The following is a 19595-nucleotide window of genomic DNA, read 5'->3' on the forward strand; positions in this document are numbered from 1 at the left end:
CCCACCTCAAATGTTGAAAATGCCTTGTTCACATAGTGCAGTTTTTTTTATTTGTAAGCTAAAGCTGACAACTTCAGAATTCTGAATAAACAGAAAAGATGTATACAATTCCTTTCACTTGAAGGATGATGTACAATACTGACACTGGAAATCAAAGGTGGTGCAATATCCTACTTTATCCTATGAGCGGGTTGTTTTCTTTATAATACACCACCAGCACTACTCAGATAGGAAAGGTGTGCAGCCCCCATCTACACATCCCCTGAATTATGCAGTGATTTTTCCATATGGAACTGACATACACTAAAACCAACTGTACACTAAGATCATAACCCTAAACACCCTTCTTCCTTCCGGCAGGATTCCCTTGAGATGTTTCCCCCTCCATCAGATACTTTCTTTTCCATAACTGTTTTTTTTATTTTCTAATCCCTTGGCACATGACCATCTTATGAAAAATAGATTTAGTATTTTCATCAAGTTTTCGTCAGACTGGATTATTCCCTTTAGTGTGATAATAACTCTAGTGGGAGGGCAGGCTCCAGGAAGGATGACTAATTCCTGCTCCTCAAAAATCCGTCTTGGCAGCATATAAATGCTTTGGCGATAGCCTTCACAGTTCACTTTAGATGTCATTGTAGCAAGCATCTGTAGTGTTATGTCTAGTATAGCTGTATACAGGGGATTCTGTCTGCTGACTATATTTTCTTACTAGGGTTCATGGAGTCTTAAAATTATTACAAGTCAGTCATTAAAGACATTTGCTATTGGTGCTTGCATTTGCAGTCGACATCTTGCAAACACTTTATTAAGTTTTAACTTTGTTTTCTTATAGGTGATACAAATCTCCATACAACAGATGGGAATATTACAGTAGGTATGCATTGTGCTGCACATTTCATTGAGAATTATGCTGGTAATGTAACTTCTATGTTTACAGCAGACACGTTGCTTTAAAGCCCAAGCTACACTGAGACTTTGTGTAGTACGGCTGATTGATAAACAGCTGCACTTTACTAGTGTGATATGTAAATTGACAGATATATACTGGTATGATATACAGTCTATGGTCATGTTGTGAACACACAGATGCATAGCTTGTTACCAGGCAGATGTCTGATTGTGCTGTGACTATAATAGTAGAAGTGAGAGGGACAGAACTCAGACTTACGGACCCTATAAGCCACAATTTACAAGATCCAAAATGGCATCCGTACCCCTACAATACATGTACAAGCCGTTACATGTAGCAGTACATCCCACTCATTATGATATTGTGATGTCCAGGAAGTGCACGCACAGCCCTGCCCCATATAGTCACAGTGACTAGGCAGCCCCCAGACACACCAATAACCCACCATCACCAAAGTGACTAGCAATAGCACATGACTGCAGTGAGTGACCCTGGAAGTAATATCAGCATATGCATGGTGGATGCGTGCTGTATAGCATTGGAATATCAAAATTCATTGTAAATTATGAAAGAAATATAAAAATACAAAGTAAAAAAAAATGTATATAAAGATGTAAATGATAGATCACTTACAAAAAATAAAGACAATACAAATAGTTACATCAATAAATAAAATATAAAAACTTGTATAGAATTACATAATATATGTTACCAATAAATATATATTTATAATAATTGTGCGAAAAAAAATAGAAAAAATGGGACAAATGATAAAAAAAGAGCAAATGTATAGAAAATACATAAAGTCTACAATAAGTGCACATATACTTTTTACTTTTAAGAACAATCTGTCCTTTATATTCTTTCTTTTTATGGTTCACACCTGGTTTTGGTTTCAATGTGCTTAAAAATTGTAGTAGGAAAAAACTGAACTGGGTGTAGTTAACAGTGAAAATGTGCTTGCAGTTGTGATGTTTGTGTTTTGTTTTAGTTTAGTTTTTTTAGTGCAGTTTTTATTTTATAGTTGAAACATTATAAATGTGTTTCGCTTGTAAAATTAAGAAACAGCACCAAAAATACAATTTTAACTGCATCATGTGAATGCATCATTGTGAAAACCAGGATTGAAGAGTTAGTGCCAGCTAGTGTATGGTGGAATTGAACACCTTTCTAGATTCCTTCTCCTGATTGGTTAGTCTTACTGAAGTTACATTTCTATAACTTCTAATACATGATTCTGGGGAGACCAAGGTATTAACAGTATAGCAGCCCAAGTAATGTCTGCTTTGTTATGATCACAAGCAGGGCATTAGTTCAGAGACTTGTAGAGCAGGAGCCTTTCCCATGACCTTCTTTGTGGGACAGATATTTGATGGACGGACCATGCGGCTTTGATTTATCAGTTGCTTGTCATTATTGTAAATGTTATACATGGCTCTCTGCTTCCCATTAGCCTTAGACATCACATAGTCACTTTATCATTTGTATATTTAGCTTAAAGCTGGATATAATGTTATGAAAGGATTTTAACTGTATTTTGAAAGCTTAATTGCGATTTACATTTTGGTGTATTCATGGTGTCGCTATATATACATTATATATCCTTGTTTTCATTACAAAACAAAACTGCTGTCAATGTCTTGAGAAGTTTCAGCAGCCTTGTATCTATTTTAAGGTTGTAAAACCTTTCTATAAGAGCTGCCATTTCCTGCCTCATGGTTAGGGCTCATTCACACAACAGGGTTCATCGGCAGCCAGCACATGGCTCCATAAACTTTAAAGGACCATTTTATTGGTCTTTTGAATGGTCCGATAATGGATAAAACATGCCATTTATCAGGCAGAGTTCATAGACCCTTCAATAGACTCATGTCCATTGAAGGTTCCTCAAAATCGGGATTACCCTTAAGTCTGCACTCAGCTGGCTAAGTTCAGTTTCTCGAAAACCAGACATTGAACTATACGGAGCTACCTTCCAAAAGGTAGTGATAGATGAAGTTCCCATTTTCTACCAAGGTGGACTTGTTTGCATATTAGTTTTCCCAATACCTTAAATAGTGCTGCTCAGAGTAATACAATGTGTTTTATCATTCCTTGTTTTGCAGACTCCTCAGATGGCTGTTTAATGGCCTCTTCAAATCAAGGTTCGATAGATGTTTATGTCAGTCAAGCTGGCAAGGTATACCTAAAAACTGACAACGGTGAGCAAGGCTACAAATGTTATTAATTCGCTGCAGCATTCATTACTACAGCAGAGTCTCAACTACAGGGAAACAGCGTCCCAGAATGCAGCAGTGATCTCTGTGCTTATAGCCATATCCATGTCTGCATTACCAGCTAGTGTCCATACCAGGCGACACAGCCTCATAGAAAACAAATGTTGTGTTGCTCATGAGCACTCTAAATGGCTACAGCATGGGCTCCGTGACTGCTGCGTCTTCATTGCTTCCAAATGCGAAAATTGAGAATGGTTGGTAAAGAAGGGAACAGTGAAGTTGGGGGGCCATATAATAATATGTTGTAATATATTCTTGTAGAAGTGTTACTTGCATTTTTTTGGGTACAAGTTTCTTAGTGCCTCTGTATTTTCTACACAAAAAAATATGCGTGCATATCTAAGCTAAACCCCTCTCATATGACAAATTGCTTCTTTGAAGCCATGTAATGCTGTATGGGATTTTAGTAGACATAAGGTTAGGTAGGTGGCAGACTTCTTGCCAAGGGTATCCCCATCTTGGGTAATCGTGGAAACATGTGTGGCTTCTATGATCACAAGTTGTGACTGCTTTCATAACTCTCATAGAAGTGCAAGCACCTCACTGGATCAGCACCGTGCACCATTCAAGTGTATATCACAACTTATGTTGGCTGTGGACTAGTTGTGCTTTTTGATCAATCACCTCACTGGATGCCTTGTGCAACCTGGCTTATAAGGCAGGAGAGACTGTGTCTTAAATCTTCAGCTTGGTTTAGCAGAAATTAAGCCAACAAGCTGATGATGCGAATGTAGACACTGGTAAATCTACATGGAGGAAAATTAAATTTAAAATCTAAATGAATTTTAGTATATCTGACTGTAGAAGGTATACATACATACATACATACATACATGCTTGTTTTGGAGCTCACTGTTAATACATTGTCATTTTTAGGAAGTATAAATCTGAAAATTCCTGCAAATCTTCAGGCTCAGTTACAGCTTACCGGAGCTGTAGTTAATGTTAACCCTGACGTGCAGCTGCAGGAGATTGAAAATACCCATAGAGAGGGGCAAACCATTTTGAAAGGTGAGTTAAACTTTGGAATATTAAGTCTGTAATATCTTCCATTTGTGGGTACCATGCCATATTTGGTAGGAAAGGCAATAAATATCTAATTTGGGGGGTGGGGGCTGGGATCTTACATTGAAGTTAATGGGATCTGAATGCCACTAACCACGTGGGGCGACTACACGGGTCAGTCAACTGTCTCCAGGCCTGTGTTTTGTATAGTCCAGGCACTGGAAGCGGCTCTGTGCAGATAATCAGTGTGAGGACCTTCTAGTGGCTTCTACCGATCAAATATTTATGGCCTATTCTAAGAATTGGTCATACGTTCCATATTCCTGGACAACCTCTTTTCAGGATTTTTGCACAGTAACTGTTGTCGTTATTTTCAGCAACTATGAACTTGGTGAGTGAAGCCCAGAGATGGATTGTGGCTGAAGCGCAGAGAGGAACTATAAGTCTGAAGCTCCAAGATTGGATACAGTCTCTAAAGCTACGCACAACCTGAGACCGCTGCAGAAACTGAACTGTATATATTACATTGGATCGGACAGATAGACACTTTTACCACTACAGTTGTACAGTCTCAAACACTTGAAAATATTTTAAAATGTTCATTTGTCTGTCCAATGAATATTGAAGAGGACGATTGAGTAATAAGTAAATCTTAGCCTTGTGTAAATGTTACTTGTAGAGGGTCACACTGTGTGTATGTATGAATGGCGGCTGCACGACACTAGACAGTTGTGTGTCTGGATATAAGGTAAAGATCACTGGAGTGTATGTTTGTAGGACATGTAAAAAGTGGCATCCCACTTCATAATGCAGCTTTCAAGAGACATTGTCTGATGTCCTGTGCCTTGTATTACTACATAGACATGTTTTGTCTTCCATGTAAAGATTTTCTATACAGTTCTGGAATGGAATGGGGTAGACCTTCTTTATTTTACGGTAACATAATAATTGGTCATTGCAGGGGCATGAATACTGTAAGGATAAGTTCACACAGCAGAATTTGAACATCATTCGGAGTTGGAATCTGCCGTACAATCAGCTCCAAATTTCACAAAAAAAAAAATCATATTTAATTTATCTCAGTGGATGGAAGACAGTGGTATTTTCCCTCCCGTTTTTTTTTTTCCAGCCAGCGGGAAGAATAAGCAGCATAATACTTGATCTTCAGACTGATTCCGCCTGAGAAATTCCTAATGAAATGAATGGGAGGGCAGTGGGTTTGGCTTCTGAATTCCTGAAGCAGAATTTTTCAGCTTCTACAAATTCCACTGTGTGAACTTAACCTAATGGTGTAGCATTTTATGGAATTATCATAATCTTAATTAATCAATCCATGTACATCCATTTATAGATACCCCACATCAGTGTTTGTTGGGGGTCTAGCTAGAGTTTTAAAAGTCTTATGTTGGCAGGCAAATAGTTATAGGGGTTGTCCAGAATCTGAAGGTAATTGATTATGATGACCTATCCACGTGAAGGGTCATTAGTATCAGATCGATTGGGGTCCAACAACTGATTATCCGGAAGCTGTAATCTAGATATACAACTGGAAGCAGCAAGTGAAAGGCAGCAGGACTGCTGTTCCAGGCGCCACCATTACCCTATATGGACCGTAAACTCATGGATAGGTGATCAGTATCAATTTTCTTCCTGGACAAGCCTTTTCAGCAACGAGCCCCAGTACCTTTTAGTGTAGATTCTTCTGATTCCAGCAATGTCTTTATTATTTAGACCTGGTTCCTTATTTGCATGCAAATCATGATTACTTTCCTATGGAAATGAGGATGAAATGCTTTGGGTAAAGCCTGTACGAGCATCTTTATCAGGACTGCTTTCCCTCAGCAATACCCTGCCTAGTTCTGCCCTCCAGTAGTTCATTGCCAGCTATCTTGTCTTCCGTGACACTAGTGTTCCTCTGAATATTCCTCCTTATGAAGTCACACTGTTTTTGGTATACCATAATCTCAATAGGTGGGCGCTCAATAATGCACTAGCTAGGAATGCTAGCAACAGGGAAATCCAGTAAGTCAGTCAAGCCCTGGAAGGCAGAATTGGGTGGGGTGGTGGGTGAAAAGTAGTCTCAGACAGGTTTTGCCATGCCCCAAATAACTTTGTCTTCATTTGCATGGCATGAAAATCCGATTTTCATACAAATGCAATTCAAACTAGGCTGAATAATAAAAGCATGGTTGGGGTCAGGAGAATCTACACTACAAGGTACTAGAGCTTGTTATTTAACCATTTCACTTCCAACATACTTCTTTTAAAGGGGTGGTCCAGCATTAGAAAAACTGACACTCTTGTTGTCTGGTACTGCTCAAATGAATACCAGACAAAGCGCATGGACAAGAGTGCTTTTGTTTCTGAGGAACTAAAATAAACAGAGATTTTTCTAATTCAGGACAACCCCTTTAATTCTGACATTTTACAGGTCAAAGTAGATGCAATCAATGCTATTTGTGCCTTCTGTAGGGCTGTAGAGGTCAACAGAATACTAGGTGCTGCTTGGATAGACCACTGCTTGTTGAACAATCTTGTTGATTTAAGACTTTCTATATCTTATTACAGTCCTTCTATATTATATCTTATTATAATGCTGTTTATCAATGTTTTATAACTTGATTTTACAATGTCCCTATTGTTTTAGTGATGTGTGCCCCAAATATCTCATTAACTGTTAACTTCTCGTAACTTGTTGATTATGCTGGATTATATTATGTTAAAGAGGTTTAAGGTTTACATAGAGATGTGGGGGTCCAACACCCAGGACCCCACAGATCAGCTGTTTGCAGAGGGTGCAGCATTCAGGCGAGCACTGTGGCCTCTTCACAGAATACCAAGCACAGTGCTGTATGTTTAGTAGAGACTCAGCTTGGTATTGCAGCTCAGCCCTATTCATTTAAATGAGACTGAGCTGCAAGCAGGCAATGTGACCAATGAATGTGACGTCACTGACCTGTGGAGTGTAAGGGGCAGTGGTCCGATACCTTAGGCCTCAGATCAGATATTTTTGACTTTTCCTAAGTATTGGTGATCATTATGTAAGTTCTGGAAACCCCTTTAAAGTGATGCTGTAGATGATCCAACACTACAGTAATAAAATCCTTAAACATATTGTAATTTTTTTTATTTTTTAATGATAAAGGCTATATCATGGGACAACATGTGCAAGAGTTTACTCACATATAATAAATGAAGTCTTAAGGAGGAATTCAGAATCTTCTCATTCATTGCAAAGCAGCATGCCTCCAGGGTTCAGTGTCTGCGCCTGATGCTTGCTATATAAAACGTATAGACACTGGGCGGTATTCTGATATAGGAGAACGAAACACTGCGGAATTTCCAGAATCCAGCTTTATTTACAATGGGAAATGCCAATAACACTTCTTAAGTTTTTATTCGGCTTTCTTGGTCTCAAAGATTTCTAGTAAAATATAACTACACAGGGTATTTGAAAGGCAAGAAAATGAGGCAAATTTCAAGATGAGCTGCAGAGATTGTTTAGTACAAGAACAAATTGTGTTTAGGTGGAAGTGTCTCCTTAGATTTATTAAAAATCAGTGTTCTTGCTCACTATATACATCAGACAAAGATTTAGTTTCATTAAGCATTTTAGTTTGTTTTAATACAATTACAAAGAAACCATCATTATGACTGGTATATAATTTGACAAAAAGAAGATGCACAGGTTTGTTAACAGAAAATGGACCTTTTATCATGTCCACCAACTCCAATTCTTAGCATCTTTTTTTTTTTTTAATGTAGATTGTGAGCCCCACATAGCTCACAATGTACATTTTTTCCCTATCAGTATGTCTTTTTTGGAGTATGGGATGGAAATCCATGCAAACACGGGGAGAACATACAAACTCCTTACATACGTTTTTTTGCCCTTAGTGGGATTCGAACTAAGGACTCCAGCGCTGCAAGTGCTAACCACTGAGCCACCGTGTGTCCCTCTCCAATTCTTAGCATCTGTTAATAGTTGCTGCTTCTCTAGCCCCCACTAATCCTGAGCAATTGATGCAGTTATCCCTGATCTGTGAATTGGGTGGTCTCATGAAGGAGCAGGTAAGGAGGTGTGATTCTGAGACTGTCCAGATTGTGTTACAGCTTACACGTCCATTGTTTTCTCTGGCCGAAGACAATAGAACAAGAAACTGCACAGATTACTCAGGAGTGATGGGACTACAGAAAAAAATCCAACCTATGGAGCAGCACCTATTAAAGGATACTACAAGTTGGGAGTTGGTGGAGGTAGTGAAAGGTTGTCTTTTAATGTTATCAAATTCTGAATTGATAGCAACTATTTCATCCTTATACACCGTGTATGTATTGTTGTTGGCTGGGGAAGGTGAAAAATATAAAATGCAAAACCTATACTTTCCTGTCTCAGCCCGCTGTCCAGTCCCTTGCCCCCCTAGTGCTTATTCTGGCAGGTCCTCACTGCATATAACCACTGAGGCCAATCAGTGGCCTAAGGAAAGGGCATGGGACCTCACTCACATACGTTACCTGTGACACCCTGGGTCCTTTCCTTATTCCGTTGATTGCCCTCAACGGTCATGTTCAGGAAGGACTGCTGCCAAAACAAAAACCAGGGTGACGCTGACTGGACACCAGCCTGGTGCACCAGGGACAGGTTAGTATGTGTGGGGGTTTTTTTTGTTTGTTTTTCTTTTTGTGTGTCTTTTTAATACTTCAACTTCCATGGCCTCTAGAAAAAAAAAACAATTTTTTTTTCTGGACAACCCCTTTTAAGCTTTACGCTGGATTCACACCTGCGTTCATGTCTCCGTTCTATGGTTTCCGTCTTCTGCATGGCAGAAGACGGAAACCATAGACCGGGTCCGGCCGTGCGCGGCGGTAAGCGTTTTAGGCTCTCCACCGCGAAACCGGATTTTTTTTATCCGGACACAGAGTACTGCATGTCCGACTCTGTGTCCGGATTATAAAACCCGGTTTCGCAGCGGAGAGCGCAAAACGCTCACCGCCGCTCACGGCCGGACATCTCTCTCACCCATTCAAATGAATGGGTGAGAGAGACTCCTGCAGGTTTCCGTATCCTGCCTGTGTTTTAGGCAGGAAACGGAAACCTGAACTACGGAGAGGGCGACGCAGATGTGAACGAGCCCTTACTTACAAATCAAAGTATATTTTTAATGTTGCATGACATATAAAATAATTTATCAAGAGCACTTTTAAATAGTGGTGGCATTTTACATGAAATGTTGTTGCATATACAGCATTAATAATAGAGTATGTAAGTTTTCAACATGTTATTAACCCTAACTAGAATTCATTTCAATGTGTTTGGACTGCATTGATCTGGACTTGAGTCACATCAAATGGTTTGTGTTTTTATATTGCACCAAGCTTTTATGGGTCTGAATAAACATTACTAGTCATGTATAGGAGAGTAGAAAATAATGAGAAATGAAGCCCTGATTGATACTACCAATCTCTGGTGGATGAGAGAACAAAGGCCCAGCCAGATCAAGACTGAATTGCTCATTGGAAATTAAATAGGTTCTCTTTCTGTCTACTTCTGTATCAGTCGTAGTAAAATGACTTAAGGTGGAGAATCTCTTCAGGAATTGGCACCCCCCACATAAAATATGCTTTAACACAGTTGAAGTTGGTCTATTCACATATCAATGGACTCATCAGCAGCTTCCACTTCAGTCTCCTCTATGTGTGATACACCATGTAACAGGTTACCATGACGGTCATATCCAAACCAAGGAGGGGGATCATCTGAACTGTATTCCACATTTTGGTATTTTGATTCAGTTTTTTGAGCAGCAGCCCTATGGAAAAGGAATATTCATGAATGGCACTGTATGGTTATGAAGTTTAGTTCTTCTAATAGAAACCTAACTATTGTTGAACATTATGGTATTGTGATGCTGAAACTTGTTTTACAAAATTAGAAGCCAATTTCTGAAGGTTTTGTCAGATTTGGAACTTGAGTGTGCTTTGAAACCCGGTCAATATGGTTTTGTAAAGTGCCTCACGTTTTCACATGTAGCTTTAATGTCTGATACTGCTTTGCAGGAAAGGTTCTGTGTCTGATGAAATTCACCAGTTTCATCAGTCAATATCAAATCTTTTAACCCCTTAATGACGCATGGTAGTTTGGGTCTTAATGCTTGATATTGAATAGAATTAATCATCTGACCATATTATATTGGATTTATACTTATTGCTCAGACCCCATTTTTCAAATCTGACATCTTTTACCTTCTGTGTGAATAGCTTCCTAATGCATTTACCTATCCAGGTGATTCCATGATTGTTTTTCTCATGACACATTGTACTTTATGTTGGTGGTTAATTTTGCCCATTATACTTTTGTGTTTTTGTTTAAAAATTACTGAAAATTTCATAAAATTATCAAACTTGAAAGTTTCTGTTATTATGGTAAAAACACAGATAGTCATATCACACAAAACGCTTCATAATTAACACTTTACCATAGGTTATACTTTTTTTTTTCTCAATGTCCTTTTACTTTTTTAGGTTTATAAATTTTAGTATCAAATTTTCAAGAAAATGTCAAGATACGGTTTTTGAGGATGCTATTCAGTTATGACATGACTGAGGGGCCTAAGTAACCGGAAACTCCCATAAATGACCCCATTTTAGAAACCGCACTCCTCAAATTATTCAAAACTATATATAACCTTTGTTAAACCTTTAGGTGTTCGACCGGAATTAATTAAATTTTTCTGTGATAGACTGCTATCGGGGACAGCAGCCTATAATCACAATGCTTAATAGTCAATGGTGGCTGTCCCAGAAAGCAGCCATCACAGAAAATGGCAGCGGTGCACTTCCTCAATCCAATGGAGACTCAATCTGGTGTATTCTACCTTCGGAAAAAATCTACATGCTCTCTTCGTTTCTGCATGCAGGTTCTGGGCACAATGGTCTCCACCTTTGAGGCCATCCTGTTTGTGCAATTCCACTTGCGTCCTCTGCAATTGATGATTCTGGCCTGCTGGGACCAGTCTCCAACCAGCCTCGACTTGATTCTCCGGTCTTCCTGGGTTCGCTGAGAGTGTCTCCTGGTCTCTGATGGCTCTTTCCCCAGGAATTTCCCAGGGGAAGCCCTTTTTTCCCCTCCATTGGCAGGTGACTCCCACTGACTCCAGTATTTCCGGATGGGAGAGCGGTCTTCAGGTGCCCTAACCATTCACGACCTGTGACCCATAGCAGAGACTTTACAGTTCAGCCTATTGGAACTGAGGACCATCTTTTTAGCCCCATCTCATTAGACCTTTGCCCTGCAACCACATCTGGTCAGAGTCCAGACAGACAGCTCTATCGTTGTCACCTACTTGAACAATCGGGGGCATCAGGAGCCATGCAACCTCGTAAGAAAGTTCCTGCTCTTTGTGCGAAATGTGATATTCCAGCCATGTCGGTGGTCAACACTCCAGGTGTGGACAGTTGGGTGACAGACTACCTAAGTCAAGAAAAACTGAACCAAGACAACTGGTGACATCACCAGAAGATCTTTCTCCAGTTGTGGGGGACACTGGACCTCTTTGCTTCCTGCCTGAACCACAAGCTCTCTCACTACATGGCTAAGTCACAGGACTCCTGGGCCATCACCACTGATGCTCTTGTGATATTCTTCTGTACCTGTTCTCTCTTCTCCCCCAGGTTCTTAAGAAACTCAACTGTAAAGGAGTTCCATTTAATGGCGTGCCTGTTGAAGCCGAGGTCCTGAGACGTTATGGTTTGTCAGAGCCTGTTATCGAGTCTATGCTTAAGGCTCGAAAATGCCAGACTGCTAAGATTTATCATTACATCATCATAGACGGCCTGCGTGCAGCGGTGTGAGAATAATGACTTCTATCTACTCTCCTTTTCTCTTACCAGGATCCTGGCTTTCCTCCAGTGCGGTCGGGATCAAGGTCTTGGGCTTTCTTCTCTTAAAGGGCAGGTGTCTTCCCTTTTCATTCTTTTTCAGAAGACCCTGGCCTTCTGGCTTCAGGCGAAGATTTTCCTGCAGGGAATCGCACATTGTGCTCCTCCATACCATTCTCCCGTGGAACCTTAATCTCGTCCTTGAGGCGCTTCAGGCTTCAACCATTTGAGCGAGATGTCTCTTCACCTTCTGTCCAGGGAGGTGGACATTACTTCCATCTGTAGGGTTTTGAAACTGGCTGCCCTGTCCCAGAAGCCTCCTTTCCTTGTCCACCTCAACAAAGACATTACCTTACCATCTTTCTGCTTGGACCTCAAGCACCTAAGTGAACGGTGTCTTCACTGCCTGGATATGGTCTATTTGCCTCTCACTGACTTTGGCCACTCGGATGGTTTGTTTGTATGAGAGTCCTTGTAAGGACTGTTTTCAAGGCTTCCATCTCCAAGTGGATTTGGTTGCTATCAGGGAGGCCTATCCGCTCAAGGCTAAGCCTCTGACTCTCCTTGTGACAGTTCATTCTGTAAGATCTGCCTCAGCTTCCTTGGCTGTTTGGCATCATGCTTCTGCAAGGCTGCCTCCTGGGTTTCTGCCCATACTTTCATCAAGTTCTACCAGATCCATTCTGTGGATTGTAAAGTTCTGCAAGCAGCTATGTGCTAGGTTGTTCGCATGACTGTATAATTCCCACTGTCTTTAAAGCAAATCGCCAGTGTCCGTATGCATTCTCTCCGCTGTGAAATCTGTTTTTTTTTTTTGTTTTTTTGCAGGGATACAAAGCCCTGCATTTCCAACTTTGCAAGTAAACCTGTTTCAGCGCTGAGATACATACGGACACCGGCAGTTTGCTTTAAAAACCTGTTCAAATGAATATGTTTTTAAATTGACTGCCGGAAAGCCGTCCCCTATGCAGTTTTTCCAGGGATTAGGATGGAAACCCAAAGGGCGCACAGTGGCGCCAATGTGAATGCCGTATTAGCAGTCATAAATGATTAACTGATTCAAAGGGAGTTCCACATACTTTTAGCCATGTATTCTGTTATGTTTCTAAATTACAAATTCTCTCCCTTTTAACACAAGCTTAGAGTCTACTAATACGTCCTATTGTTTTCAATAGACCATATGTTAGCTGAGCAAGCAGATGCTGCTGTTTTACTTAGTGGCCCATTGATTTAGTTACATTCAGCCCATGTTACTTTTCAGTATTCAGAAAGGTAGTTTGAGGTAGGGTCTGCTCTTTGGTGCCCTCTTGATTTTGACAAAGACAATGTATTCTATTTATCTTAGATTTAAAATAATAACGATAGATATAAATATTATAATGCTTGCACAGATGATAACATGTTACCAAAAAAAGTTACTCTCAACAGGTCTTACTTGGTAATACTCCTGCAGTAGAGCATTCTTAAGTTACGGAGTTGTCTGCAGCCTTTCTGTAAGTATTTTAATGTCTTGTCGCTAAGATGAATACATCCAGATATATCAATGATATGAAGGTAACGGCAGCCCCCAGAAAGATACTGGATGCTTATATCTGTAATCTGGATAGGAAATAGTTAATTAGTATTAACTTATCATTAATAAGATGTGTTTATTCTACAAACATTTCCAGTTAGAGTCCTTCATAGTTTCAGGTCATGGTTCAAGATTACATTTACAAGTAAATTATTTGTTCTGTAGAGATATCACTTCTATCAAAACCATTGATTTAAAGCATAACTAAATTCTCAGACAACCTTTGTTTTTATGACATAATTGTTGCATCAATACATCTTGTAATAGAATTTATTAACTAATTTTGGATCCTTTCTGTGAAATCCTGCATTTTTCAGTCTTTTCCTTGCTTCTGTATTAAGAGCCGTTCCCGCCTGTCACTGAATGTTACTGTGTATGTTGTAGGGGAGTACAGGGCTATGTAAGATGTAGAGAAAATGAGGGGGGGTCACTTCAAACAGCCATATCCTGGACATTATATTGCTTTTGGTGTCATATGAAAGAGGAGATTAATTTCTTTCATAAGACACTAGCAGTGCTATCTGTATAATTTCCAGCGTTGTCACTGCCTGAAAACACAGTTGGGATTAGGGTATTTATTTATATGAGATAAATATCTCAATTCTGACTGTTTTCAACCTGTGATATCATCTCAGGAAGTAATGTAGATAGAATAGAACAGATTATCCTTTTTCATGACACCAAAAGCAAGTCTGTACATTTTATAATGTCCGAGAGATAACAGTTTGAAGTGACCCCTCCCCACCACCCTCATTTTCTCTACATGTTACACTGCCCATGACTCCTGTACACCGTAACATTCAGTGAGAGGCAGAAACGGCTCTCACTACAGAAGCAGGGGAAAGAATAAGCACATGCAGGATTTCACAGAAAGGATCCAAAAATAATTAATGAATTTATTACATCATTTTTAATGACACTGCCAGAAAATAAGTTTACACTGCTATTTTTGAATACTGTATAACTTCTGTCAGCAGAGAACATACAGGTGATGATCAATAAAATGAATACATATTATTTGTAGTTATGTGAAGAACAAGGGGAGAAAAACCTACTCTTCCTTAATCTGAGATCTACTGTGTTGTTACTTCGCCAAATAAAATTTAGACAGAAGCTGATCGTAAGTAATTGGTGAAATTATGTCAGAAACCTTGCCCTTGTTATATACTTTCATCCTACTGGTGGGATTTGTATTAATGTCTCACTATTCGTATTTTACAACTACAAGTATTCAATTAGTTACCTACTATTGACTTACCTTTGGACATCCTGCAATATTGATGGATGTGAGCATTTTACAGCAAAATGCTATAGTCTTCACCGTGTTGTTGGTTACCTGCAAACAGTGAGAAATATCCAGCACTTCTAGATCTCGTGACTGATGGCAGAATTTCTGTGCAAGGACACAAACAGAGAAGATTAACTAGGTGGTATCTGCTTTCAATCAAACGTGAAATAGGAAAGCAAGCTTATGAAAAGCATAGGGAAGCTCAGATCCCAGTTACTGTCTGTTATTGTCACAGATAAGTATAGCAAAGGCCAACACTTTGATTTGGTTTTAATTTATAAGAGGGGGCCTGTGGTGGATAAGTTGGATGTTTGGGGGAAGGGGCAATTTGGATGCCATGATTATCGCTTTTATTTTTGCTTCCCCCATCTCCTTGGTTTCCTCTTTCTCACCTTCCCTTTTTATTCTCCCTGTCCTGGTTTCCCTCACTTCCACCTTAAACATATAATTGTTTTGCCACTTTGGTGGTGGTGGGATCTTATAAATCTCTCTAGGGGTATCAGGGATTATTATCCTATCACTATCGCCCAAACTAGATCCTCTTTGGATAACTGATATGATTTTAATGACATGATTTACTGTTTTACTGTAATGCCCCTTCTGTTGCAGAGAGCATTTAGTTTTTTTGTTGCTTTCCATATTCTATGTACCGTATTTTTCGGACTATAAGACGCACTTTTTTTCCGCCATGTTTAACTGCCAAATGATCCTGTGTCCTTTAAAAGGGTTCTCTCACAAATAAGGACTTTTCACGCACTGCACATTCAGCCTGACTGCAGCCAGGTTGAATGTGGGACTAGTGACGGTCAACACTCCCATTCACTTCAATATGAATGTCAGAGATAACCAGGTGCCGTACTTCGGCTATCTCTGGCGCTTCCACTGAAGTGAAAGAGAGCACCGATCGTCACCAGTCCCACCAAGTACCCGCCATATTTAGCCTGGCTTAGGTCAGGTCAGCATACTTCATGAGACAACCCCTTTTAAGGTTCAACAAAACCCAAGATACTGAGTTATTAATACTGTTTGATACCGTTATGTTTCATCTGCAGTTTCTTCTAAACCTTCGCTGGCAGTTCATGATGGTTTCGATAATGAAAAATGACTGAACCTTGTCTATACAGCTGCATCAACATTGGTCTGGCACATAAAACCTTAACGTCTTGCAAATGTTATAATGTTTCCTACATCTTGCTAGTAAAATTAGAACAGAAGAAGCAGCTGTCTTACTACTTTAAAGTGATATTCTCACAGCTGTATTTCATGCTAATTCTTCAATTTAGCAAATGGTGCTATATCCGAGACAAAGCTTAGAACACTAGCTACTATCCCTAATGTGTTTCCATTGTGGAAGATGGACTGATATTCATAAGTTATTGCCAATAGTTTTACTGTGCAGGACAGAAGCTATTTAGACCTGATGAGTCTTAGAATGAACGGTTAGATAAAAACCCCGGAGCAGCCCAAGGATCTGATTTCTATATGGTAACACCCTTAGGGTGAATTCACACTGAGTAAACGCTAGCTTATTCTGAACGTAAAACACGTTCAGAATAAGCGGCGTTTAAAGCAGCTCCATTCATTTCTATGGGAGCCGGCATACGAGCGCTCCCCATAGAAATGAATGGGCTGCTTCTTTCACTCCGTGCAGTCCCATTGAAGTGAATGGGGAGTGCCGGCGTGTACGCTCCGGCATGAGCAGAGCTTGCCGTATACATCGGCACTCCCCATTCACTTCAATGGGACTGCACGGAGTGAAAGAAGCAGCCCATTCATTTCTATGGGGAGCGCTCGTATCCCCGCTCCCATAGAAATGAATGGAGCTGCTTTAGACGCCGCTTATTCTGAACGTGTTTTACGTTCAGAATAAGCTAGCGTTTACTCAGTGTGAATTCACCCTTAATCAGCATTTTCAAGAATTTCATAGGAAGGACTAGATACGTATGGTAACACTTAAAAGGGTTGTCCAGTGTTTTTTGTGTCCAAGAGGCCAAAGAAGGTGAAAAATTAAAAATAAAAAACCCAGAAAAACATACTCCCATGTCCCTGCCTCTCCAGTGTCCTGTCCAGTGGCGCTTCTCAATGGCCTAAGGAAAAGAACTGGGACATCCCTGTTCTGCTGAGGACTGCCAATGGCCCTGACAGTGGCTTAGAACACTGGGAAGCTGGGAACAGGGGAGTATAGGTTTGTTTGTTTGTTTTTTTTCCATTTTTCACCCTCCCCAGCATTCTAGACATCCCCTTTAGGCCGCAGTGTTTTACAGTCATAGCGAGGTGATCTGAAACTGTAAACACTGGCAAACAAAGCAAGCAGTGGCGTAACTACCGCAGAGGCAGCGGAGGCGGCTGCCACAGGGCTCGGGCCATTAGGGGGCCCGGTGACAGCCGCTACCGCTGCGGGTTTTTTTTCAATAGGCTGTTACGGGCCCTATTCACTTGCCGATCCTGGCTGGGCCGGGATCGGCAAGTGACACCGCGGGCCACACAAAGACTATCATAATACTCGGGGGTCTTTGCAGACCCCCGAGTATAATGATCGGCGGACCGGGAGAGGTAAGGGAACATAAAAAAAAACTGTCACCTCTCCGCGATCCTGCCAGGCCTCCGTCCTACTTTGTCTGACGTCTCTGACGTCACATGAACCCGGCATGCTTCCCGGGTCATGTGACGTCCGACGTCATTAAAGAAGGACGTGAGCGCGGGCGACAGCATAGGAGCCGAGAGACAGGTAAGCAATAGTGTTTTATTTTAATGTTCTTATTCCCCGGGTCTCCGATTATTATACTCTGGGGTCTGAAAAGACCCCAGAGTATAATAATTGTTATGGGTATCCACAGAGGGACATAATACTGTGTGCAGGGGCCACTATTGGGGTTAATACTGTGTGAAGGGGCCACTATTGGGGATAATACTGTGTGCAGGGGCCACTATGGGGGATAATACTGTGTGCAGGGGCCACTATGGGGGATAATACTGTGTGCAGGGGACACTATGGGGGATAATACTGTGTGCAGGGGCCACTGTTGGGGTTAATACTGTGTGCAGGGGCCACTGTTGGGGTTAATACTGTGTGCAGGGGCCACTGTTGGGTTAATACTGTGTGCAGGGGCCACTATTGGGTTAATACTGTGTGCAGGGGCCACTATTGGGTTAATACTGTGTGCAGGGGACACTATTGGGATTAATACTGTGTGCAGGGGACACTATTGGGGATAATACTGTGTGCAGGGGCCACTATGGGGGATAATACTGTGTGCAGGGGACACTATTGGGGATAATACGGTGTGCAGGGGCCAGTAAGGGACATAATACTATGTGCAGGGGCCACTATGGGGGATAATACTGTGTGCAGGGGACACTAAGGGACATAATACTGTGTGCTGGGCTTACTAAGGGACATAATAGAGTGCGGAGGAGGGGGTCGTTCGAGGTCTTCGGCGTCAGTTGGGATGGGGGGGCCCCATGTCAAAAGTTCGCCACGGGGCCCCGCCATTCCTAGTTACGCCACTAAAAGCAAGATAGATAAAGCAATGCATGGGGTAAAACACTTCAGATGGCTTAAGCTACAAGTGTAAATAAGATACTGAAAATGAAAATACCCATTTTAAGATACATCAGTTGTACATAAATGAAAGGAGTAAGGAAATAATCACAATAACAAATAATTCATAGTACTTGTTGCAGTCTCTACAGGAAAGCATGCATTGTTTGATTCTCCCTCTCTTGCAGGCTCCTCTGCCACCTTTCTCACCTTGTATGCACCAACTCCTGCATGTGCCAACTTCTGTGCTCAATACACATTCAGTTGACTACCTCCAGGTACTTTGTATGCCGTCTTCTCTACCACTGTCAGCACAGATGGTGCGCTCAAGTGGGCTGGCAACCAGCTACACAGGCCTCGCAAGCTCCTGTAGTTGCACAGAGGCACCTCTAAAGGTTCAAGGGGCCATGGTGCAAAAATTCACTTTTGACCCCTCCTCCCCTTAATGACCTGTTGGACCCATGGCTTACGAGCCTGTTCGAAGCTGAAACCGGAGCAATCCCTATGGTTACACCAATGTTTATGGGACCCATGATGCTCCTGGGCCCAGGTATGACTCTCTCTCAAGTTAAAGAGGACCTTTCACCACTTTTGGGCACATGCAGTGTTATATACTGCCAGAAAGCCGACAGTGCGCGGAGTTCAGCGCACTGTCGGCTTTCCCAATCTGTGCCCGGTGTAAAGAGCTTACGGTCCGGTACCGTAGTGCTCTATGGTCAGAAGGGCGTTTCTGACCATTAGCCAGAGACGTCCTTCTGCCTCGCGGCGCCAATCGCGCTGTGCTGTGGAGCGGGGAGGAACGCCCCCTCCCTCTGCTCACAGCGCTCGTCCATAGACGAGCATTATTAGGAGCGGGAGGGGCGAGTTCCTCCCTGCTCCACAGCACAGCGCGATTGGTGCCGCGAGGCAGAAGGACGTCTCTGGCTAATGGTCAGAAACGCCTTTCTGACCATAGAGCACTACGGTACCGGACCGTAAGCTCTTTACACCGGGCACAGATCGGGAAAGCCGACAGTGCGCTGAACTCAGCGCACTGTCGGCTTTCTGGCAGTATATAACACTGCATGTGCCCAAAAGTGGTGAAAGGTCCTCTTTAAGCTACTGCTTCAAGAGATATGCTC

The 19595-nt window shown here is 41.5% G+C and overlaps 2 protein-coding genes across 2 annotated transcripts in view; one reads left to right on the top strand and one right to left on the bottom strand.

The window, feature by feature from the left end:
- FAM185A (family with sequence similarity 185 member A) overlaps positions 1–7405 on the top strand; it is a 34925-nt gene extending 27520 nt beyond the window's left edge. Inside the window, exons 5-8 of the mRNA XM_075274057.1 lie at positions 836–877; positions 3019–3114; positions 4066–4200; positions 4572–7405. Of these exons, the coding sequence (XP_075130158.1) occupies positions 836–877; positions 3019–3114; positions 4066–4200; positions 4572–4687 (389 nt within the window). The 3' untranslated portion in view covers positions 4688–7405. The remainder of the gene's footprint in view (positions 1–835; positions 878–3018; positions 3115–4065; positions 4201–4571) is intronic.
- Positions 7406–9841: 2436 nt separating this feature from the next.
- FBXL13 (F-box and leucine rich repeat protein 13) overlaps positions 9842–19595 on the bottom strand; it is a 131310-nt gene continuing 121556 nt past the window's right edge. The window contains exons 19-21 of the mRNA XM_075274106.1: positions 14904–15038; positions 13508–13671; positions 9842–10004 (exon numbers count right to left, since the gene is read on the bottom strand). Coding sequence (XP_075130207.1) covers positions 9842–10004; positions 13508–13671; positions 14904–15038 — 462 coding nt within the window. The remainder of the gene's footprint in view (positions 10005–13507; positions 13672–14903; positions 15039–19595) is intronic.

This window comes from Leptodactylus fuscus, chromosome 5 (genome assembly GCF_031893055.1).
Source record: "Leptodactylus fuscus isolate aLepFus1 chromosome 5, aLepFus1.hap2, whole genome shotgun sequence".
In the NCBI taxonomy this organism is placed as follows: Eukaryota; Metazoa; Chordata; class Amphibia; order Anura; family Leptodactylidae; genus Leptodactylus; species Leptodactylus fuscus.